We start from the raw sequence: 26,350 nt of genomic DNA, 5'->3' as shown, positions 1-26,350 counted from the left end.
TACATATAAGGTGCATAGAGTATTTCAACAAAGCAGGGAAGGTTAGGGTTCGGTGTAGTGGTAAGGTGTTGGTGTAGGGTAGAGTTCCTCAATTAGTTTTCACCAAAGGCCAAATTCTCTCAACAATACAAAGCCAAGAGCCACCTCTCTCTATGTTATGAAGTGTTTGTGCTGCTATTATTATTATTATTATTATTATTATTATTATTATTACTATTATTACTATTGTTGTTTTTATTGTTTTTGTTGTTTAAAGAGTCACAACATAAATATTCAGATTTTTTTATTAGTTCTTTTTCTCTTTATTAGTAGCCTGTTTTATTTATTCAAACAGTTCTAAACATTTTATTTGTATACAGATACACAAAACTACTGAAAAAAAAAATGAACGAACAATCTGGATCTCTATGTCCTCCATGCGAGTCAACTCTTCCTGCTCATCTCCAAAAGGGATCTCCTCCCTGCACTTTCCGTAACATATTCAATTATTATACCTATTAGCGTTTGCTACAGCCTTAAAGCCAAAAGTATACTCCATTTTGATGTGAACACTGAGTGCCTGTGTACACCTTTAAAGTAGAATACTTCATTTGACTGTGCTCATAGACAGGCGTTTGGGGCATGCACTCTACGACTGCTATGAGATACTGGACTATGTCTCTTCAGGAGCTTAGACACATAAAGATGTCTTTATATTCCTTCAGACTCAAGTTATACAAATCCAAGTATGTCCTGACCTCCTCACACACACGTTCGTGACATGCACATCTACTGTTCTTGTTTCCAACATTGTCTCCTGTTGTTTACCAACAATTACATCTTCTAGCACATCTTCGTGAAAGCAACAGCTCAATGGCGAGTGTTACCGCCTTGTGGACCCACTATTTAGTGCAAATAATTCCAGACGCATATGCGTTCTGCCCGTTCAAGTCAAGTCATTTTTATTTGTATAGTGCTGTTCACATCACACATCGTTTCAAGGCAGCTTTACAGAAAATCATGCATTAACAGAAATAATAATTGTACTTAGAACTCCTCTGAGCAAGCTGAAGGCAACTGTGGCAAGGAACACAAAACTCCATAAGATGTTGGTTAATGGAGAAAAATAACTTTGGGAGAAACCAGGCTCACTGTGGGGGCCAGTTCCCCTCTGGCTAAACAACATGAATATAATACCAGTATTAGTTATTTTTGTGCATTGCAAGTCATGGTTTAAAATTTGTAAACTAAGTAAGTGTTAAGGGACAGTGTTTAAACAAAGATTTTGTATGAACTGTTAGATTAATGACTGTCTTTAAAGTCCATCCTGGATTAACTGCAGAAGTTCACATAGATGCATTGTCCTTTGTTAGTTGGCTGATGAAGGCTTTTGTTGGCAATTAATTGATAGTCTATGTATTCCATTTCAAGAGTGTAGTCCATCAAGAGACAAAGGTGATGCAGGCAGAGATTAATGAGGTGCATCGCAGTTCAACCGGTAGGTCATTTTGGCGGGGTCCATCCTAAGTCCAAGGTTCAGGCAGTGGCACATGAAGTATCTGATGTCTTACAGTTGGAGTTCACATCAGTTCATCCTCTGAAGTCCATCGTAAAAGACTGAAGTGATGTCTGGCTAGCACTGGCTGTAGTTTGTCATCATCATTCAGCGACACGTAGCAGTGGAGTCCGACACCAAGCAGGAATGGAGCTGGATCTGGCCGGCTCTGGTAACCTCGGGATACAGTTTGAATCCCGAGGTTGAAACATGGAAACAAATAGAATAATATTAGCATAGATGCCATTACATTTTTTTGCAGAGTTATAGATCATGATAGATGTTCCTGGTTTCTGGTTCCGGCAGACCAAAGACGCATGGTTAAAAAATCAGCCGCGCGTGTTCTGTACTCGCGCACACTGCTGATGATGAAATTTGCGTCAAGGGCCCTGTACCCGGCCGCTTAGTATTCGTGTCTGACCAAAGTATACTTTGGGTTTTAGCACGGGCCAAACATTTCTCTCCGGCCCGCGGGCCACCTATTTAGGAACCCTGGTGAAGGGTGGCTGTGGAACTCTAAATAAACACAATAAACATGCTGCAGTGATGCCCCTGTACTGTATGGTAATATTTAATTATGGGTGCAAATAGCATCTAACACTATTTGCGCTTAGTGCATAGAAGATGCTTTTTGTTGTTATTTACACTAAGCAATGAAAGTCTCTGCTTTCTATATTTATTTTATACTTATAAGCTGCACATTAACACAGTGTAATGAGAACCTACAGTATATAGGATGTATTTTGCACCATACTGGCTATTGGTATATTGAGTTTTTATCTTATAAGTTCATTGCTAGTAATAAACTAATTTAAAAAGGCTATTAGGCAAGGGTAAGAAATCAGTGAACAAAGGTCTAATAAATACCTTAACTAGTCCCTTACAAATCAAATTATTAGTCATTACTTACTGTCTAATTTTTGAAAAGGGCTGGGCTGATATTCCATCTGAATTCTTCAAGGATGTGGAGATAAATGGCTCACAAAGATATTATGTATAACCATGTGCTCTCATATCATGATGTCCTAAATGTATTGTGTGAGATCTCTCATACTGAGGTTCTGTTATCTCCTCCATTATACCCCCTCTCCCACCTGTTCTTCCCCAGGAGTCATCAGGCATGTTGGTGATGCTCTAAAAGATCATGCATCTAAATCAAGAGGGAAGATCTGCACGATTGGTATTGCCCCCTGGGGAATTGTGGAGAATCAGGAAGACCTGGTGGGCAAAGATGTAAGTGACTTGACTCTTGTTACAGGATACATAATAGCAATGTACAGTATTTTGCTAAATGACTAACAAAACCCTGTTTGGAATGAGGTCATGGCAGGTCTCATGGAATGTGCTTTTGTTATATCAAATTGAGATATTCATTATATTCATTATTTATCATGGAAGGGAATTTCCAGACAACAACAGGATGATTTCCATGTATTCTCTGCATTCATTCGGTGTCATGCTGAATTCTGTGAATAATTTATGTGTGAGCCACTACATATATCTACTCAGAGTCTCTGGGGACAGATGCAGAACTGAGACAGAAAGATAGAATCATTCTTTATTTTTTAACCTCTAATTTCTATCTAGACTCACTCTCAGGCACTTTTTTCTTCACCATTTTGCTTTTCTCTCTGTTTACCTAGCCACTTATCTGCTCTAAAATATTCCATAGGCTGAATATTGGTCTTTTGTAGAGCAAAACTTGTCCAATTAGTGAGCGAATTGTTCTTTCAGTCATTTCTTTTTAAATAATTGGTTAGCTGATTGTTCTGATTTTGAATAATCATTTAAAATCCTTATCCACTAATCACTAAAGACTAGAAATGTCTTGGAAAAGTCATGGAAATTAATTGGTCAGAAAGAGTTGGAACTCTGGCTATCGTATTATGATACCATCACTGTACCAAGGCACTGCCACAGCACTGATCTGTACAGGATGTTTCCCTACATGACATTGCTCACCTTGTTTACACACTGCTGTCAGATGGTATCTTTGCAATGTCACTATATTTTCATCCCTGGACAGTTACTGTAACTCTTTCTCTGCTCTGTGTGGTGTGTATTACAGGTGGTCCGGCCATACCAAACAATGTCTAACCCTCTGAGTAAGTTAACGGTACTCAACAGCCTACATTCCCACTTCATCCTGGCTGATAACGGCACCACAGGAAAGTATGGGGCTGAGGTGAAACTACGCAGACAGCTGGAGAAACACATCTCCCTGCAAAAGATCAACACACGTGAGTATATTTCTGAGTAATAAGAAACACTAATGTTAAAAAGATAGTTCACCAAAAATGAAAATTCTCTCATCATTTACTCACCCTCACATTGTTCTAAACATGTATAACTTTTTTCTTCCAGAGAACACAAAAGGAGAAATTATGAAGAATGTTCACACTACTCATTTCCATTCAATGAAAGTGGATGGAGACCAGGGATGGTCAATCAATAAATATATCATAAAAGTAGTCCAGATTACTTTATATTCCAAATCTTATGAAGCTAAATGATAGCTTTGGGTGAGGACTAAAATTCAAGTCGTTATTCACTTTAAATCGTGCTTGACAGCTATAGTCGCCATTCCCTTTCATTGAGTGGAAATAGCAGCTTAGGCGTTTTGCTGTAAACAACTCCTTTTGTGTTCTATGGAAGAAAGAAAAATATGTGGGTTTCAAAAGACAGGAGGATGAGTAAATGATGAAAGAATTTTCATTTTTAGGTGAACTATCCCTTTAACCCTAGAATGCATATGTAACTTCACCTCCCCAAAAAGACCCAGGTGAAAACTAGATGCTTATTCTTTATAAAACTACTTATTTTTTCAGGAATAAGGAACAAGAAAAAATAACTCTGATGATGATTGTATTAGTAATTAAAATGAGTGGTTGACCGATATGGGTTTTTTAATGGCCGGTGCCGATATCCAGAGAGCAGGGTACAGTCCGATATCCAGACCGATACAGTGCCGATATACTGTATCACAATTTAATATAGTAAATAATATAAACATAAAATTGCTAAAAATAAAAATGAGTAAACTCTTATTTAGCACTATATTTACTCAATTTCACACAAAACTTTAATTTGTAAAAAATAATCTAAAAAAGTAATGTATTTTAAATAGTAGATAGCAGTTTCTTCTGATTTCTGTTTAGTCATCAAATTTTAGTAATTTAGTTACATATGAAGAAATTGTTAGTACATTAGGAAGAAGGAAATGACAGTACACACAGTCCAGCAACCATGATGGCATGTCCACATTAGCAATATCATTTTCTCAAAAAATACCGAATCAAACCAATTATACATTATTATAATTATAGATATAAATATATATTACTTTGAAGTTGCACTAACGTGCTCGTACGCGAGCAGCGATCTCCTGACAGTTTAAATGGCCTGGATCGCCTGCTTGGATTGTCATGGACTGAGCATCATGATTTGTGAATCAGAGGAACTTTTGATCCTGATCCTGAAGTTTTGATTCTGGCTGATAGAATACACGCTTCAGAGGAAGATATTAGATGAGCGCCAACAGGAAGAAAACACTGGATTTTCGTGAGGTTCGTGTTTTACATCTGTTTAAACGAGATATCTGCATATTTGCAAATGGTATATAATAGAAGTTTGCCTTTTATCATTATAAAAGAAAGTAAAAAAATGTACAGGGAACCGCTGAGGAGAGGCTGATAGAATACGTGCTTTAGAAGTAAATAAATGAGCGCACCACTGGATGCTGGATCTGTTCAAGTTTTTTGAGGTTTGTTTATTACATCTGTTTAAACGAGATATGTGCATATTTTCAGACGGTATATGATATTAGTTTTATTGTTATTTGCCTTTTTATCATTAGGCAAAACAGTTAAAATGTACAGGGAACTGTTGAAGAGAGAGAGGAAAATGAAGCAGGCGAGCACTTTAACATTATGAGCTCAAACTCGTCTGCCGCGGCTCTGATGTGCAGACCGTTTAAATAACACTGTGTTGCACACCGGTCTATTATTGTAGTAACGCGATGGCACATAACAACAAAACGAACCGTGACTGATCGTTTACATGTCTCAGTCGATTCACATGCAAGCAGGCGATTTTCACCACCCTCAAGAAACAAATTAGCCAAACGGGAAAATTTTATCGCCCTCTACGATATATCGGTTGACCACCAATTTAAAGGTTTAAATAGTTGATATATCTTTTATTAAATTCTGAAGAGTTTCAGACACATAGAAAATGGAGTAGGAGTTTCGAGTGATAGTGTAAAAAAGCCTGTATAACAGAAATATTTGGTGGTGAAATATGACATGTCTAAACAACTCTACCCACGTAAAACAAAAAATAAGTACAATGGACTAGGATAAAATGTTTTTAACAACAACAACAAAAAAAGTTTTGATAAAATTTTAAAAAACGATCTCTATATTGGCGTATGACATAATATGTCTATATTACTCTATGTAGCTATATTTGTTGTTTGGAGTGGTAAGGCACACTAATTAAAGAAAATTTGCAGGTTCAAACACACTAAGTAGTGGTCCAGGAACTATGACCATTGTGCCCTTGCTGTGAACTAGTCATCTAACCTCAGTTTGCTACATGAGGACTATCCCTGTAATAGGTATAATGTCAAGCTCTTTGGATTTAAGCATAGACTGAATGACAAATTTCTATACTTGCATACTACACAAATATAAACGTGAACGTGATATTTAACATATATGAAATTACATAACAAATGGAAACTGAAAACCAATCAAATCAAATCCCTTTACTGTCACTCAACCATAGTTGAGTAACAACTATGTGCAACGGTGGGTGAAAATCTTGGGTGCGGTTCCAAGCAACATAGCAGTATTACAATTACAATAAACATCTGATTTACACATAACACAGTTTACACATCTGTTACACAACAATATACAATATACACCTAATGATATACAATATACAGTATACACAAAATTGTATATTATTAGGTGTATATTGTATATTCAATTTTATTTAATAAAATCAATGTATTAAAAAAATAATACCAGTGTTAAATGCATTGAATCCAATGGGAAACACATATGGGTTAAATACAACCCACATATGCATTCTAGGGGTAGTGATGCAAATTCGCTTATAATTTAAAAAATATTCAACTAAATGTGAAAAAAAAAATCACTTCACGTGATAGAAGACGCGTTCATTGAGGAATACCTGGAGTGGCAGATCAAAAGATCACTCCATGTAAAGATTATGTCCTGGAACATTTCTGACCCACATATGCGTTCTAGGGTTAATGTGATTACACCAAACAGACTTGAACTGAGAACCAAACCAAGATTGCAAGACACAATCTATGGTGCATTTAAATCCTTTTTGAGAAAAATTTTGATAGTCTTGTATTCTCAGTTGCAAGTTCTATGTTCTGTTATACTGATATTCAAACAAGCAGAGGCGTTTCACTATAGATTTCTGTCAGTGCCCAGATCAGTTTGTGGCTCAACATCAAAACACAGCATTCAGATTACAGCCAGTGAATCATGAGCACATAGGAAAAAAAAATGCTTTCATTTATGGTCCAAATCACATTGAGAAGTGCATTTAATATACACAGACTATTTTCCTCAGTGTTGGGGTTATGAATATGCTGATGTTCCTTGCTTTTTGACTTTTGTTCCTTTTTTGAGTGAAGACGATCATATCTGCTAAAATAGAATTTTCTTCAAAAAATTTACTGTACATTGGACACACTACATTAAATCACCATAACCTTTGTGCATCTTTTACAATATTGGAGCAATTTAGCAGGCGATCAGACATAAAGAACCACTAGTAACACTTTTCACAACATCGAATGAGCCATTTCATATACCTGCCATACACTGGAGGGAGTGGCACAAGGTCAACAGGAAGTGAGCCATTGATTGGCCTTTCTGCCCTGTCATGTGACCTGTGGACTTCCCTTTGTCATCCTATGCCTGGGGTAATAGAGGGGGCTGGGAAGTCAAAGGGACGCTCAGGCGTCATCATTTGCATCAAAAAACAACACCATCCATCGGAACCAGCATCCTAGTCTCAGCCTCAGATGGTACGCTGGCTGATTGCCTACACCAAATCACTGACTGGCTGATGCATATTACACACAAAACTAGAAAGCATTTTCTTGATCTGGCAAGCACTAATCTTTTTGGCTGGCATTATGCAATTTCCAGGAGTAAGGGCACACAGGTGTCTTTTATCAGTTCACCAAAAAAATAAGTGCAACAGGTTGACCCAATGAGTGGAAGCCCTTAAAGATAACTAGATATTTGTAAGCAGAATTGTATATTCCCCTTTGTTTTCTGAGTTACTGTATGTCTGTAAAATAATCTGTACTGGATAAATTCTAAACAAATCCATGGCAGTATACATTTTTTTTCTCATCTGTCTATTATTGTGCTATGATCAATGTCAGAAAAACTCGTCTCTATATGGTACGCAAAGTAAAACAGAACAGTGTTTGATCGCTTTACATGTCAGCCAGACAGTCTTTTCATGTCTAAATGGGTGGTTCTTGGCCAAAATAAGCTACATTATGGGCCAGCCTTTATGCCGTATAGTCAAAGTTTTGGTAATGCGAGGCTACCAGCATCCAAACTTAGTCTAAATTTAAACCGCCTACATCAGTGCCTTCACGGTTATACAGACAAAACCTATTCTTTATGCATCCAACCCACTAGCATGTGGAAAATCCAGACTTCAAACATGTTTGAGCCATGTGAGCAAAAAAGATAAAACATATTTAAAGCTAAACTCATTAAATCATCCCGTAACACATTCACATACTGCAGTTTTACACTATAATTGGTGTTAAAACCACTTTATCCCAACATCACACTAATGACAGAAGCCTGCATTTGATCTGAACCATATCTTACCCTGGAGCCACCTCTATCTCTTTCTCTTGCATCAGCTGTGATGGTAATGTTTACTCTGGCTTTGGGCACAGCTCATTTATTTTATTTTATTACCTGTCCTCTCCAACTCTAGAAGAACATCAATAATATTCACAGCCATCACCATGAGGCTCACAGAGCTACAGAGTGCCTCTTACATGGAATCAAATCTCTTTGTTATTGAAGAATTGCGGCAGGCTACAGCCCCGACTTACATATTCAGGGTCTGACAAGCGCTGCAGCAGGACTGGATTAAAATGAATTACAGAGCTGCGGTTGCCATTCCTTGGGCATATGAGGAAGGCTTTTTAATTATTTCACAGATGAGCGAAAGATTAGTGAGCACGGGATGCACTGAAGATTTTCTTGCAGGATAATATAGGATGTAAGAATTAATTCGATTGTTCACAATTAGGTACAATTTAATTGGAATTAGTGGGTAAATCCCTCAGTTCACATGGAGAATGTCAATTTGGCAGTCCAACGTGCTGAATTAGGATGCATGTTAGGAAAAAGTATTAAACATAGTATTGAAGGGGACATTTTGGGGGGAATTCACCAAGAATGAAAGCACCGTTTATTTGTCTGCACTGTATTAACTTTTAATGATAAAGTTTAGACATAGATGCTCCAGTTTTTTTTTTTAGTTTTTTTTTTTAGCTTATACACATTGACTGGGCTTTTTGCCATTTTGTATTGACATACAAAGTTGAAAGAGAACAGGAAACCAAAGGGAGATAATGAGGAACAGAATGGATTCACAAACTGGGCTTGACTCAAACCCACATGATCACAAGTGAGCACCACAGCTCAATATGTTGAAGTGTCCACACTGACCACAGGGTCACAGCTCCAACATTAACTGATTAACTATTCTTTAAAGTCACAACCCATTTTTAATCTATAAAATGGAAGTAAATATATTTCTGAGTGAAACAGGACATTCAATGAGAAGAAATGTATATGTAGGGTGGGATTTTATTTTATCCATTTGGAATGGATTGGTTTCTGAATAGTGGGCATTCCATACCAGAGTGGAGGCAGATTTGAATGCAAAAAAAAAAAAAAAAATGCTTTATCCAATAGCCTGCATGGCCTAAGTGACATAAGCAGAAAAGGAATGTTGTTTTAGAGGAAGAACAAGTTATTACAGTTTGATTAACAATTATGAACGCAATACATGTTTTTATTTGGAATAACGTTCAACAATGGATCATTTACAATGAGGCCAGGAACATGCATTAAGAAAGTACTGTAAATCATTTAGATTACATGTTGATTTTTGCTTTGCATTCTTATGCTGTTTTATATGAACACTTCTGCCTTTTTCCAACTCTGTAGACAGTCAGGTTCACTCCCCGATTGAGAGCTTGATGTGCGGCCGACTGTGTTTCTAGCCTAGAAACCTGTTTTAGCCTTCCTTGCACTAATTGGGTCTCCGAGTGATGAGATGATGAGCTGGTGTTTTACTTTGGTGGTTTATTTCTGGACTTTGTTCCATGCTGCTCTTGTCTCTGCGGGCCCCATCACATTAGCATAATAGAACAGTAGTTGCTGTATTGACTAGACAGGGGTGGGGCTTTGGGAGCTACAGTTCCCCTTCTGTCACTCATTCGACGTTGTGTCGATGTAGTGACACTAGGGGTCGCTCTTGAGATCCCCGAACGCCTCAGATCTTTGAGAAAAGGCCAATGAGAATTGGCAAGTGGAATTTGCATGCCACTCCCCCGGATATACGGGTATAAAAGGAGCTGGCTCATAGCCACTCATTCAGATTTTTTCTTTGGAGCTGAGTGGTTGTACTATCAGCGAGCTGAATACTACTGCTGTTCCAGTCACCTCTTAAGAAGCGTATGCTGTTGGATATACGGCACATTTCCAGTGGCTTTCTCTCCTTCTGCACGACGAGTGCAGATTTCGCCCCTGGGTGCTTCGACAGTGCTAAAAGAGTGTATATTCCTGCTAAAGAGTATATTTTCTCTATTAGAGCACACACATTGATGTTGAGCGTCTTTTTAAAGACGTGTCTTTATAAAGACGCGTCTTTATAAAGATGCCTTTCCGTCTTTGTGTGATTCCTGGATGCGGTCGCTATCTCTCTGCTTCCGACAGCCACGGGCACTGCCTCACGTGTCTGGGCAGCAGAGGCAGCATTCGTGGATGGTTCATGATCTCATTGCGAGAATATGACCATGGCAAAGTTGCGGTAGCAGCTTTCCTTTTTCGGGGGAAAGTCACTCTAGCCGCCCCCCCGCGCCTCGCCTTTTACCTCCAGGTACGAGACCGGCCGGCTGGCACTGGAGGCGATTTGGGGGCTTCAATGGGCGCGGCTCCACCTGGTAAATCCCCACAGACCTCCCATTCCCCAGCATGCTCGTTTGCCCCTGGCGTGTTCCGAGAGGAGACCAGCTCGCCCCAGGGCCAGCTTAGTGTCCATTTCAGAGCTCCGGTGCGGGATGAGTGCTCGATTGCTGCATCGGGGAGCGTACTGGCAATGTCAGATGGCGAGGACTTGACTGGGCTGCCACCTTCGGGTCTGACGGCGAGATGACCGCCATGCTTGCCCAGGCCGCCGCGTGTGTCGGGTTGGAGTGAAACCATCCACCCTCTCCTGAGTCCTTGTGGCTAGATGATTGGTTCCGCTCACAGCCACGCCCTCCCCATTCCCCCCCCACCGGTCCCTTTCTTCCCGGAAGAGCACGAAGGGTACCTTTTTCTGCCTGAAACCGACCTTCCAGCTCGTCCGCTCTCACTACCCTCGATGGCGGGGCGGCCCACGGGTATACGGAGGTCCCTCAGGTGGATCTCAGGTCCTCAGAACCTCAGGTCCCTCCCTTCCAAGGCCTGTAGGACGATGTCGTCTCTGACGGCCAAAGCCTACAGCGCCGCTGGTCAGGCCGCCTCTGCCCTGCTTGCCATGACCCTCCTGCAAGTACACCAGGCCAAAGCACTAAAGGAACTGCACGTGGGTAGTCCTGATCCCGGTGTGATGCAGGAGCTGTGCTCGGTGACTGACCTTGACCTCCGGGCGACGAAGGTCACAGCGCGAGCACTCGGGCAGGCGATGTCCATCCTCATGGTCCAGGAACGCCACCTGTGGCTGAATCTGGTCGAGATGAGGGACGCAGACAAGGTTCACTTTCTCAACGCCCCCATCTCCCAGATCGGCCTATTTGGTGACACCATCGAGGACTTCGCCCAGCAGTTCTGAGTGGTGAGGAAGCAGATGGAGGCTACGCAACACATCTTGTCCCGGTGCAGGTCAAGATCCCGTATCCTGTCTGCTCGCCGAGGGCATCTCCCTGTGGCGGCGAAAGTCCAGATGGCTCCGCTTCAGCCCGAGCCCAGTTCTCGGCCCCAGCGTAGAGCCCCCCGCAGGAAGCTGATGCCCCCCGCCTCACGGGCCGGCAGGAGGACCCAGAAGGCTCCTAAGCGGACGACCCAGGGAGCGAGATATCTGCTGCATCCCCCGGTGGAGGGCCGGGAGGTAAATCTTTGGTTTCCTTTTCTTTTATGTTCGCCCCACCCCGAATGGGCTGCGGTACCCACATTCTCAGAAGAGTTCACATTCACATTCTCTTGGTTTCCTCACTCCCTGGGTCACATAGCCAGTGTTTACGACCGCTGTTATCACGGCAACCGGGCACTGAGCACCTGCGACTTAGACGCCGCAAACGCGGGCCCCCCGCCTTCGCACGTCCAGTCACACCACACTCACACCTACGGCCAGGTGGTTGTGACGGACTATGAGGACGGTCATAAAGTCCCTCCTCCCCCGTCGCCGAACCCCCAACGGCGGGTACATGGAGCAATGTAAGTGCTTCGAGGGTCCCCTCAGTGCAGCCACAAGTTCGAGACGAAACGATGCTCCTCGACATGGCATCCCCTGCTCCCTCCCACCGCGAGGCCCCACCCACAGGTACTTTAAACGCGATCATCCCCTTAGTGCCCCTCGCCCGGAGCTTGGATGCGTGGCTAGTGCTTTCCAACCCGTCGCGGTGGTTGGCCAGGACCATCCGACTCGACTAAGCGTTTTAGTTCGCCAGGCACCCGCCCCGGTTCAGCAGCGTCCACTTCACTTCGGTGAGGGGCGAGAACGCCGCCACCTTGGGTGCGGAGATCGCGACCCTTCTGCGCAAGGGCACGATAGAGCCTGTCCCTCCAGCCAAGATGAAGAAAGGGTTTTACAGCCCTTACTTCATCGTACCGAAGAAAAGCGGTGGGTTGCGGCCAATCTTGGACCTGCGAGTTCTGAACCATGCCTTGCACAGACTCCCGTTCAAGATGCTGCTGCCAAAGCACATTTTGGCGTGTGTCCGGCATCAAGATTGGTTCGCGGTGGTAGACCTGAAGGACGCGTACTTTCACGTCTCGGTTCTACCTCGACACAGACCCTTCCTATGGTTTGCTTTCAACAGCCGGGCGTATTAGTACAAGGTCCTCCCCTTCGGCCTATCCCTGTCCCCTCTTGTCTTCACGAAAGTCGCAGAGGCAGCTCTTGCCCCATTAAGGGAAGTGGGTGTCCGCATACTCAACTACCTCAACGACTGGCTGATTCTAGCTCACTCTCGAGAGTTGCTATGCGCACACAGGGACCTCGTGCTCAGGCACCTCAGCCGGCTTGGGCTTCGGGTCAACTGGGAAAAGAACAAGCTCTCCCCAGTTCAGAGCATCTCTTTTCTCAGCATGGAGTTAGACTCAGTCTCGATGATAGCGCGCCTCATGAGCGAGCGTGCATGGTCGGTGCTGAATTGCCTGAAATCGTTCAAGCAGAGAACAGCGGTTCCACTGAAACTCTTTCAGAGGCTCCTGGGGCATATGGCATCCTCAGCGCCGGTCAAGCCACTAGGGTTGATGCATATGAGACCGCTTCAGCACTGGCTTCAGACTCGAGTCCTGAGATGGGCATGGTGCCACGGCACACATCATGTGGCCATCACGCCGATCTGCCACCACTTGTTCAGCCCTTGGACAGACCTTGCATTTCTACGGGCAGGAGTTCCCCTACAGCAAGTGTCCAGGCACGTTGTCATTATGACAGACAACTCCAAGCGAGGCTGGGGCACCGTGTGCAAGGGGCATGCAGCCGCTGGCTGTTTTAACAAGCTTCACATTTCTGCTTTTAAATGCTCTAAAACACTTGCCCTTTACTCCTCCATTGTAAGTGCTTTACGGCACACAGTTTTACGCCTTTGTTAAGCCTTACAAACTGAGGAATTAGTTTAAATAATTTCCTGTATAGTTTTTTAAGTTGTATTCAACCCAGAATATTCTTTTTAAAGGTTAAGAATTCTGTCATCAGTTACTTATCCTCATGTTGTTCCAAACCCATATGACTTACTTTCTTCCGTGGAACACAAAAGGAGAATTTAGACAGAAATTTAACCTCAGTCATCATTAATTTTCATTGTGTGATAAAAAGGTGCAGAGGCTAACTTATTTTATGTTCCACAGAAGAAAGTAAGTGATATGGATTTGGAACAATGAGTGGGTAAGAAAATAATAACAAAGTGATAATTTTTGCATGAACTATCACTTTAATTTGATATCACATTTTTAAAATCTTCTTAATTTAAAACAAATTCAGAACAAATATTACTTTTAAAATGAATCCTGGTGCTTATGGGTTGAAATCATAATTTCTTTCTCAAAATGGCTGTGCATTAATGCTTCTATTTTCATGATAGTTAGTTTTTGTTCTTATGAAAATGATGAAGTTAATGGGTGTAATAGGCTTAATTTATGAGTTATGAGTATTTGCAGTTATTGGATCTGCATTTGGAGGTCTCCGAATACAAAGCTGTGCATTGAATCAGAGGATAGAACCAAATGAGTATTTATTTTTTTTTTTTCAACGCTTTGGGACCTTTATCACCCTTGATCATCATTTGTTTGCCAAGCATGTTCACAAGAAAACATTATACTATTTTGGACTGCATTTTGTATCTACCTGTTGTGTTTAATCTCTCGAATGAATAAACAAATTACATTTGTAACTGCTAGACAGGGAATAGGAATGTTCACACAAAGAATAAATGAAATAGATTGAGAGTGACAGAATGAACTAGGCATTTTTTTTTTTTTCACCCGTCTAAAAATTAAGATTTATTTTCCCTCAACATGCTTGGCAAGGGGGCATACAGATCAACCCGTCCCTGACTTCTTAACACACATCAACCCTCATATCTTCATCCTCCTCTTCCAAAGTACAGGGGCTTCTGTTCTATTAATACTAGACTGCTGTCCACATGTGGTGTTCTACAGGTCATTAGGTGAATGTGATTTAGCTGGAGCCACAGGACTCATCACTCTGGGTGTTCGAAAAAGGCCAAAGGGACCATCAAGGCCAACCTGGTCTCAAAGTGAAAACGTGACTCTATATAAATTTTTGCAAAACTTGCTATACGTTTCTCCAGGTACAATTCCCTGCAGTTTCCAGGTGAAATGAACAGTAGAGGCGCTACAACAACTGTGTGCTTTATTCCCTTTCACTCAGATCATGACTTTAATGGCTGATTGTGACTTTATAAATACTTCTGTATAACTACTCTCTCTATTACTCAGAACCTGCTATTTTATGATATCGACACACTTTTACTGTAACGCATCTTTTGAAAAATTATACATTTTAATGCTTGTATTACAGACCCACCTACATACAGTTGTGCTCAAAAGTTTGCATACCCTTGGAGAATTGGTAATATATGTACCATTTTTAAAGAAAACATGAGTGAGCAGGCAAAACACATTTCTTTTATTTCTTATGGGATTCATATTCAACTGTAGGTTATAACAGAATGGCACAATCATAAAACAAAACATGGCAACAAAGAAAAAAATGAAATGACCCCTGTTCAAAAGTCTGCATACCCTTAGTTCTTAATACTGTGTATTGCCCCCTTTAGCATCAATGACAGCGTGCAGTCTTTTGTAATAGTTGTCTATGAGGCCCCAAATTCTTGCAGGTGGTATAGCTGCCCATTCGTCTTGGCAAAATGCCTCCAGGTCATGCAAAGTCTTTGGTCGTCTTGCATGAACCGCACGTCTGAGATCTCCCAAGAGTGGCTCGATGATATTAAGGTCAGGAGACTGTGATGGCCACTCCAGAACCTTCACCTTTTTCTGCAGTAACCACTGGAGGGTCAACTTGGCCTTGTGCTTAGGGTCATTGTCATGCTGGAAATTCCAAGAGTGTCCCATGCGCAGCTTTCGTGCAGAAGAATGCAAATTGTTTGCCAGTATTTTCTGATAACACGCTGCATTCATCTTGCCATCAATTTTCACAAGATTTCTCGTGCCTTTAGAGCTCACACCCCCCAAAAACATCAGTGAGCCACCACCATGCTTCACAGTGGGGATGGTATATCTTTTCACTATAGGTCTTGTTGACCCCTCTCCAAACAGAGCGCTTATGGTTGTGACCATAAAGCTCTATTTTGGTCTCGTCACTCCAAATTACAGTGTGCCAGAAGCTGTGAGGCGTGTCAAGGTGTTGTCGGGCATATTGTAACCGGGCTTTTTTGTGGCATTGGCTTAGTAAAGGCTTCTTTCTGGCAACTCGACCATGCAGCTCATTTTTGTTCAAGTATCGTCGTATTGTGCTCCCTGAAACAACCACATCATCTTTTTCCAGAGCTGCCTGTATTTCTCCTGTGGTCCTGAGGTTACCTGTGGGTTTTTCTTTGTACCCCGAACAATTCTTCTGGCAGTTGTGGCTGAAATCTTTCTTGGTCTACCTGACCTTGGCTTGGTATCAAGAGATCCCCGAATTTTCCACTTCTTAATAAGTGATTGAACAGTACTGACTGGCATTTTCAAGGCTTTGGATATCTTTTTATATCCTTTCCATCTTTATAAACTTCCATTACCTTGTTACGCAGGTCTTTTGACAGTTCTTTTCTGCTCCCCATGGCTCAGTATCTAGCCTGCTCAGTGCATCCACATGAGAGCTAACAAACTCATTGACTATTTATACACAGACACTAATTGCAATTTAAAAAGCCACAGGTGTGGGAAATTAACCTTTAATTGCCATTTAAACCTGTGTGTGTCACCTTGTGTGTCTGTAACAAGGCCAAACATTCAAGGGTATTTAAACTTTTGATCAGGGCCATTTGGGTGTTTTCTGTTATCATTATGATTTAAAAAGGAGCCAAACAACTATGTGATAATAAATTGCTTCATATGATCACTATCCTTAAATAAAAGTCATATTTTCAAAATCAATGCCAAAATTTCAAAATTTATGCCAGGGTATGCAAACTTTTGAGCACAAATGTATATACACTTATTCCAACATGATTAGCTTGTGCGGTAGCTCAACTGATAGAGCGTTGGACTGAGAGTCGGACCATGTCCAGCCATGAACTCTAGCTGACGTGTGACATTACAGTGAGTCAAAGAAGCGGCACGAAATTATGTGGTTTCATCTATTTCAATTTCAAGCATCTTCGTGCAATAACTTACAAATCATATTCTTTAGGGTCTGATTAAATCGTTCGACCAAGCCGTCTGTTTGGGGGTGATCAGTGAGGATTTGTTTCGGAATCCCCACTCAGGAGATAATTCTATTGAGTGCCTCCACAACACTTCATGCTGAAATGTTGTGCAGAGGCATTGCTTCTGGATATCGCGTTGCATAGTCCACCAGAAGCAATACAAAGCAATGTCCATGTGCCGTCCACTCTAATGGCCCAACGAGGTCCATACCAATTCTTTCGAAGGGGACCTCGATTAATGGAAGGGGGCACAGTGGCGCTCTTGGGGTGGCTGGCGGATTCACCAGCTGACATTCACGGCATGCCGCACACCACCTACGAATATCCCCATGAATACCCGGCCAATAGAAATGGGCCATTAGGCTGTTCAGTGTCTTTTCCTGCCTTAAGTGAACCACCATTGGATTATAATGAGCCGTCTGGAATAACATTTCCCGACGGCTCTGCAGTATTAACAACTGGGTTGTATCTTCCTTTGTTTGAGTGTCCTGCATCACTCGATACAACCGATCCTTAATAATTTAAAAATATGGATTTGCGAGTGCAATATCTAGCTGGAGGCGTTGACTATCAATCACTTTCACCTGGTCAAAGCATGCCTAAGGGTCTCATCTCGCATCTGCTCCAGAGGGAAATCCCCTGCAGGGAATCCTCTAAGGGCTGGGGAAGCTGAGATTTCCCCCTCCCTCACGTCATCCTGACAAGGAGCTTATGCAGATGGCCCCGGCTCCGCCTCCCCAGCCAGCGAATTGTAAACCAAACATTGAGACACTTTTTTACATGACCCATCCACACGAATTTCCCTAAATAAATTCGTACCCAAAATTAGTGGAAGGGCGAGGCGGGAACCAACCACAGCCTCGACACTATGCTTTTGTCCCCGAAATTTAAATAATGACCGTCACTAACCAGTGGAGTAAAAATGTCATTTTAGAGCGAAAATGCAACTTCCAAATCGTGCTCACCATTGTTTATGTGAAAGTGATTACTTCCTGGTTCCCATGGGACTAGAACCCATGTCTCGGATTAGTTCCAGAGAAGGAGGTGACTGCGGTTGAAATGATGCAAAAATGTCTAAAATTGGATGCCACTTGTCAGTAATTTGGCTAAATGGGGTTGATTTCAGGGTACATGAACTTTTGGAAGCAACATGTTGTTTTCCAGTGTGATAATGCTGGGTTTACTTCAGATTCAAGAAATAGTGCAGGTTTTACGTCATTGACAGCAAATGCTATTGGTTGTTGCATGTATGGTAGTCGAAAATTAGTACGGCAGTTCAAATATGTGCAATGGAGAATGAGTTTTGAGAGCCATAGTAGAGGGGTACATTTTTTATAAATAATGAAGCTAGCATATGGATTCAGAAGACTTGGAATGTACTGTAGCACACCAGTTGTATGGGATACTTTTATGCATTTTTTGGAGCTTGACAGACATGGTCTGTATGAATTGTTGTTGTATGGAGAAGAGCTTTGTATATATTCTCCAAACACTCTCCTGTTGTGTTCCACAAAAAAATAACAGCACACAGGTTTGGGGAAAATATGGGTGAATAAATGATCATAAAACAAATTCTTTAATAGAGCTATTATTGGTAGTGTCATTACACTACACTTATTTCCAAAATCATCCTTCTGAATGAATCTGATCTTAATGAGCAAGAACAGACTTTATTGTTATTTCGTTCTTTTTAATAGATGAACTTCTGAAGAAAATGTATGGATGATGAGATTTTTTTATGATAATACTGGAAAATTTGAGACGTTTAACTTCCTGCCTACGTCTGATTAAATGGCAAATGACTGTACAGAAATGTAAAAAATGAATTTGAGTTGTTTGCTTTGTCTGACCACAGATGTAGTTGGCAGCTGAAGATATCGGTTGTTAGAACAAACACTCTCATCCCTGTCCAGATGCTTTTTCTTTCTTTCTTTTTTTTTTTTTTTTTATCCCCTTTTCTCCCAATTTGGAATGCACAATTCCCATTGCTTTAGTAGGTCCTCGTGGTGGCGTGGTTACTCATCTCAATCCAGGTGGCAGAGGACAAGTCTCAGTTGCCTCTGCTTCTGAGACCTTTAGTCAATGCATCTTATCATGACACCGCGGAGGCTCATGCTACCCTCCACAATCCACGCACAACTTACCACATGCCCCATTGAGAGCGAGAACCACTAAACGTGACCACGAAGAGGTTACCCCATGTGACTCCACCCTCCCTAGCAACCGGGCCAATTTGGTTGCTTAAGAGACCTGGCTGGAGTCACTCAGCACACCCTGGAATCAAACTCGAGACTCCAGGGGTGGTAGTCAGCGTCAATACTCGCTGAGCTACCCAGGCCCCTGTCCAGATGCTCAAAATTTTCTCTGGTGACTGGTTTCCATATGCCTCTCTGTAAAAGGCTTGTGATAGCATGTTTTATTGGTCTTCTATAAATTCTGTTCGCAACCAAAATTGGAAAACTTTGACCAACATTTTCTTTCCCTCCAAAGAACTTTTCTTAGCATCTGCCAGCTCTGGTTACAGTATATAGTCACAGGCTTTTTCACAATATCTATATTATATTAATATTATACTATTTTAATTTATCAAAGTGGAGACTGTTATGAAGAATAAGAAAAAACAAAACCTGACAATGCTGTAAATAAAGTGCAAATAGATCATTAAAAATGTATGGTTTAAAATGCCATTTAGTGACCTATAGGAATTGATAGTGCTTGATTACACAATATATTATTTCATAAACTACATTGTGAAGTTTAAAAATGTTCTTTAAAAAAAAGTCCTAAAAGATTTCATGTTTTCTTACTCTTTGAATACATAAACAAGTCAACTGATGAATAATTTATAGTGCTGTTGTGACATAAGCTTATTCTAGAAGACCAACATCATCACACGAGAAGTCTGCATATTGTTTTCGACAGTTCCAGTTCCCTACAATCTAGCACATTATGCTGATTACTGACAAGCCCCAGCTCCCATCAGACATTTTTTCATCGGCTCGAGCGAGTTTACCTTCCCTTGTGGTGCAACCGGAAGCATGTTGCATCATCAGCATGAAAGACCCGGGTATGCATCCCACATTGAAACCAGGAAGTAATCGCATTCGTATAGTCAGTGATGAACGTGATTCAGAGGTTGCATTTTTCCCTCTAACATTACATTTAAACTCTACTGATGGTTAGGTTTAGGTTTGGGGATGGGATGAGAGGTACAGATTATAATATCCATTCCTGTTCACTGTATTACATCCTGTACAGCTGAAAACAACTCTCTTTTGGCGCCTCTCTTTGGACATTTCACCCAGAAAACGGAGTTCACATATGCCCATACTAGGGATGTACATGGAAAGTCAGAATTCGGATAACCATTCAAAGCGCCACTATTCAAATACCAAAATCACTATTCTGTTATTCTACAGGTACAATAGTGCTCTTCAACCCGACCCGAACTCGACGAGTTCTGACAAACTGTCAGGTTTTCTGGCGAGGTTTGGGCCAGTTTTTCAAGTATAAGATGAATTAGGGGCTGTTCAAACATGCTTTGGCCTGTGCTGTTTTTCTATATGCTGTTATCACACGCTGGATGGACGTCTGTGATTGTCTCACGCAGGATCACCGCATTTTTTGACACCAAGTAAAGATAAAAAGAACGCATCTCGAAACACCTGCTTTGTTTCATTCTTTGTGCTGCATTCTAAAGAAGTTCAGGTTACAAAGAGGACCTATTGTGACTGTTAAACATGATTCCAGGCAGTGACAGTTTGATTATTTTTATTTGACTTTAATATGAGTGATTTTATCACTTGAAGATCTATAGTATGTGTTGTGCCATTTAGGCTCATAGCTCACTGTTTACTTTATTTTCTGCTGTTTTAATTAGTGTTTGAGGAAATTCCATGGCATTAAACGTTCTTTATTCCTGCGTCCCGACAAAAAAATGATTAATCGTTCATGAAACATCACGGTTAACCGAATTCTAAAAACGGTAACCATGCACATCCCCAGCCCATACGCCCATCAACACTTACCGCCTTAGCCACTGGGGGCAGTGTTTACAATTTCGGTAAGCACAGAACCTACTGTTTCCGATTTCACTGTGAGATCAGTCTGCCTAGACAGAGTGAGGGCATTACGAGTTCCAGCTATGCTGAACTGGAGCGAACTGCAGTGTGTGTGTGTGTGTGTGTGCGTGCATCTGTTTGTGTGTGTGTGTGTGTGTAACGCATTAATGGAGGCCCCAAAACAGCATAGAAGAACATATCAAAGATCAATAAATATCATTTAAGAGAGAAAATGGGACCCACTTTATATTAGGTGGCCTTAACTACTATGTACTTAGCCATTTGATACAATGTACTTATTATGTACATACATGTTGTTGCATTGTAATTACATTTGTAGTTGCACTGTTAAATTTACCCCTAACTCTAACCCAACCCTTACCCCAAAACCTAACTCTAACCTCTAACCCTAACCCTACCCTTACTCCTAAACCTGCCTGTACCTCAACCTCAGTAGCAGCAAATGTGGGAATTTTGCAGAACAACATGTAGTTACACAGTAAATACATAGTCATGTATGTATTTACTGTTAGTACATAGTAGTTAAGGCCACCTAATATAAAATGTGACCAGAAAATTATATAGAAAGTAAACAAGAGTGAAAGAGTCACAGTAAAGTCTTCAGATAAAGGTAGAAGAAAAAGGTTTGGATGAAAAAGTAAATCACACTCTGATCCCTTTACCAGCTGAGCAGTTAGTTGCTTTTGAAGTCTGTGTGCTGCTATAAATAGAGACACTTTATGTAACCGTACCCATTTTAGGCACAATGATGACAGCTCATGTGGATCTGGTGAATCTCTCTCTGTCTGTCTCTCTCTTTCCCTTTCCTCCTCCTTCTTTCTTTAAGATCTGGTTGCAACATGCTTTTTGAATTATAGTCACTACATCATAGCTTGTACTCATCAAGTTGTATTAAAGAGTGAGAGTATAGGTGGTTTGAGCATCCCTGCTGCAGAGCTGATCTGTCTTTGCACTGTTCTGCTGCACTTCCATAGGTCCTTACCCATTGCAAGCACACCTGTTAATTATTCCTAGAGCAGTGGTTCTCAACCAGGGGGCCGGGTCCCACTAGGGGGCCTCAGCACACTTCCAGGGGGGGCCTCAAGATCTCTTAAAATTCCTTAAAATATGATAGATTCTTATACTTTTTATATCATTATTATAATTCAACTTACTTAAAATGCTAAAAATGTAAAAACTCCCTTCAACAGCTTGCTTTTTATGAAGAATATACCTTTCTAGAAATGGAATATACACATAATTACACACAACACAATATACAAATAATAACATACAATGTACATTATACAATACACACAATATAGAATACACAGTATTTAATAAAAACTGTATATATACAATGTACAGTAGGTTGTATTGTACTGTATTGACATTCAGTCTGTCGGTTGATAGGAATCACAAGTTTTCAGGAAATATTTTGTAATAGATATATCTTATAAATAAATAATAGTCTACTTCGAATATTTTCTTTGGAGTCAAAAAGGTTGAGAACCACTGTCCTAGAGCATCATTAATTGCAGCTGATTAATGAATGCAGGAATGATCTGATTGTGCAGTCAGTGCTCGTATATCCTTCAGATAAAAGTGAGTTCTCTTTCTGTAGAGGTTCTGATGAGGAATATCTTCAATTCACTGAGGCTAAGTGGATGTTGGGTGTCATGTTGACAGAGACAATTGGTTATGATGAGGGTGTCTGAAGGGTTAGTCACATCAGCCATTCACAGGAATCATCCAACCAACTGGGCATCCGTCTCTGTGTGCCAGGATGACTCAAGCCTCTCCATTCTTTTTCTTTTCACACGCTTTTCCTTATTGAGAATTTCCCCTCGCATTTCTTTTTCATGTTTAAAGACCCCACGAATGGGCTTGAAGAATACAGATTTCTTTCCCGTGTTAGCGTATTTCCTATTGAAACAGCATTTTGAAGGGCTTGTCCTTTTTTTTAACAGCCGATAACCTGTAGTTTATGTCAGTAGTTCTCAACCTTTTAACGCCAAGGCACCCATTGTTTAAGATAATATACTGTACAAAGACCCCTTTGCTTGCTTTCAAATTTTATTGAAAGAAACTAGATGTGTCAATAGAAAAAAATAACTGATCTTGATCAAATTTGTGATTCCATAAGTTTTTAGAACTGGAGGTTATTCAATAAAAACATTTGTTGAAGGTAGTGTGAATTGAGTTGAATTAAGATTCAGAAATTATGTCAGTTTACATGTTGGATATCTTTAGTTTTGTTTTGAGATTTTTAGCATTTTTAGATTTATTATAGCTAGTTAGATTTTTATCATATAGCTTATTAAAGGGTTAGATCACCCAAAAATGAAAATTCTCTCGTCATTTACTCTCATCCCATCCCAGATGTGTATGACTTTATTTCTTCTGCAGAACACAAATAAAGATTTTTAGAAGGATATTTCAGCTCTGATCCTCTGAAAAAAGCTCAGAGGATCATCAGAGACTCCAGCCACCCGAGCCATGGGCTGCTCTCACTGCTACCACCAGGCAGGCGGTATCGCAGCATCAGGACCCACACCAGCCGACTTCATGACAGCTTCTTCCCCCAAGCAATCAGACTTTTGAACTCTTGATCTTTCACGATCAATATACATCAGCACTGCACTTTATTAATCTTATTATCTCACACTGGACTGTCATAATTATATCTCTCTTAACAACACACTGGCAACTGACTATCAACCGACAGCCTGAATGTCAATACAGTACAATACAACCTACTGTACATTTTATATATACAGTTTTTATTAAATACTGTGTATTCTATATTGTGTGTATTGTATAATGTACATTGTATGTTATTATTTGTATATTGTGTTGTGTGTAATTATGTGTATATTAGATTTTAAATTGTGTTGTGTATATCTGAAGTTTATTGTAAATTGGTATATGTCTCATCACTGTCACGACTGCTATGTTGCTCGGAACTGCACCCAAGACTTTCACCCACTATTGCACTTGTGTATATGGTTGTGTGACAATAAAAGTGATTTGTTTTGATTTTATTTGATTTGACTTTATTTCTTCTGCAGAACACATATAAAGATTTTTAGAAGAATATTTCAGTTCTGTAGGTCCATACAACACAAGTGAATGGGTGCCAATTTCTGAAGCTGCAAAATCCACATAAAGGCAACATAAAAGTAATCCATATGACTCCACTGGTTAAATCAATGTCTTCACAAGCGATATTACAGGTGTGGGTGAGAAACGGATACATTTTTAAGCCCTTTTTTACTATAAATACTCCTCACTGCTCAGTCAATCTCCACTTCACTTTCACATTCTCCTTCTGTTTTTGGTAATTCACATCCTTCGTGTATATCGCCCCCTATTGTCAGAGAGGAGAATATATGAGAATATAAAGAATTTATTTGTGTCGGAAATAATACAAAACATGGAGGACCCCAGGTTCAGTCTACCATATTTTTTTGAGGAACTCTTGACACCGTATTACACATTAGTCTGTTAGCTTGCTGAAGAATGGAATTTTGGATGCTATTTTCTCTGTGTAAAAATTTACAATATGCATTAAATGGTTACTGATATACATAAATGTTACAGAAACAGCAAGCGATAACATGGTAGATACATTTAGAAACATTTAGAAATATCTTTTATTCACTACAGAAAAAATACTCTTCTCCTCCATATTGCAAGTGTATGTGTTCTCCCAACTCCGAAATTCGGGTATCAAAATGATCTCTGAGTTTCCCAGTCATAATAACGATTTGAGGGGACCTTCATGAGCAACTTTCTATTAGGAAACTGATTTTACGATTATTAAGATATTTTTACTTTTTGTAAAAAATAAATAAAAGCTACTTTTTGCTTTTGGGCATTCTCCTAGAGAGCTTCTTCCATATTTTAATATTGTACATTTTAAATATCATATAGTGGATATCTGCTCAAAGTTAATTTTCTAAATGTTTTGGAGCAAAAGACTACTGTATATAGAGGGCTTCAAAGCTAACACACATGGACTAAAAGCCTTAAAACTCAGATTTTAATTCAATTGGGGCTTTAAAGGTAAAGTCTTAAATTTCTACAACACTAGCGGCATTAATTAAACTGTAAAAATAATTATTGTTTCCAAATATCCCTGCTAAACCTTCAATCCTGCCACTGTCTGCCATTGTTGGCCAAACAGGTAGTCCCGACCCACACTCACACCATTGGTTAAGCCAGAAGTTGATATGTCACACAATCAAACAGAACATGGTTTTGAAACCGCCACAATGTTTACACTCTTTGGGAAGTTAAACTTCCTGACGAATGACTGCATGTTTAATCCATTCTGCACATTAAACTAGTATATGAAAAATGCATGCTTCAGCTTTAATCTTTTAGATTAGAATATTTTAGTAAATTTTCCCTGTAACAGCCAACTCCCACAATCACACACATACTCCTTTTACCTCTCACATTTCTGTTTCTCTTTCCTTTATATCTCCGCAGGGATTGGGCAGGGTGTTCCAGTGGTAGCTCTTATAGTGGAAGGGGGTCCTAATGTAATCTCTATCGTACTGGAGTACCTGAGAGACACTCCTCCTGTTCCCGTGGTGGTGTGTGATGGGAGCGGTCGTGCCTCTGACATCCTGGCCTTCGGGCATAAGTACTCAGAGGATGGCGGGTACGTGAGGTTTAAATCTCTCCACTGTAATAGTGTATAAGATGATACACCACATGGCCAAAATGTCTTCTAATTTATGGGTTTGGCTATTTCAGCTATACTTATTACTAACAGGTGCATAAAATCAAGCATACAGCCGACCCGTGTATGAAAAATTAATTCACTATTCATCTTTATTGATGAAGATGAAACTTTTCTTTGCATTTCAATGATTTGCTTGGATATTCCAGTCTCTTCTTTTACTCTGACTACATTTTAGAATCATAAACGAATCTTTGAGAGACCAGTTATTAGTCACCATCCAGAAGACGTTTACGTACAGCCGGACCCAGGCCCAGCATCTCTTCATCATTCTGATGGAGTGCATGAAGAAGAAAGAGCTGGTGAGTGTGTACAATACTGGAAAAAATTAAATAAATAGACTGTCTCCATATGAAGACAGTTTTAAAGAGATTCCTCTGAAGCCTTTTGGTTGTACTTAGAATTCTTTGTATGATAGTGAAAAGCCATGAGATCGTCTGCCATGCATTCCTCACCATGTAAGCATGCTGTTATTCTATTAGACAGTCAGAGATGCCATGTAAAGTGGCCCCTTTAACTCAGGGCTGATAAATGTCACTACCTCTGCAACCCACATGAAGTACATCCCCTCAGGCCCAGAC

General features: G+C 40.6%; 1 protein-coding gene across 2 annotated transcripts in view; it reads left to right on the top strand.

Annotated features, from left to right (window-relative positions):
• Positions 1–26,350, top strand: part of LOC127433615 (transient receptor potential cation channel subfamily M member 3-like) — a 217,087-nt gene that overhangs the window by 134,026 nt on the left and 56,711 nt on the right. For both annotated transcript variants that reach the window (XM_051685663.1, XM_051685668.1), the window contains exons 5-8: positions 2,643–2,767; positions 3,603–3,774; positions 25,514–25,688; positions 25,948–26,071. In XM_051685663.1, the coding sequence (XP_051541623.1) occupies positions 2,643–2,767; positions 3,603–3,774; positions 25,514–25,688; positions 25,948–26,071 (596 nt within the window). The remainder of the gene's footprint in view (positions 1–2,642; positions 2,768–3,602; positions 3,775–25,513; positions 25,689–25,947; positions 26,072–26,350) is intronic.

Source organism: Myxocyprinus asiaticus, chromosome 4 (assembly GCF_019703515.2).
Source record: "Myxocyprinus asiaticus isolate MX2 ecotype Aquarium Trade chromosome 4, UBuf_Myxa_2, whole genome shotgun sequence".
NCBI classification, from domain to species: Eukaryota; Metazoa; Chordata; class Actinopteri; order Cypriniformes; family Catostomidae; genus Myxocyprinus; species Myxocyprinus asiaticus.
Note: the sequence above shows the minus strand (reverse complement) of the source record. Positions and strands in the feature narration are given on the sequence as shown.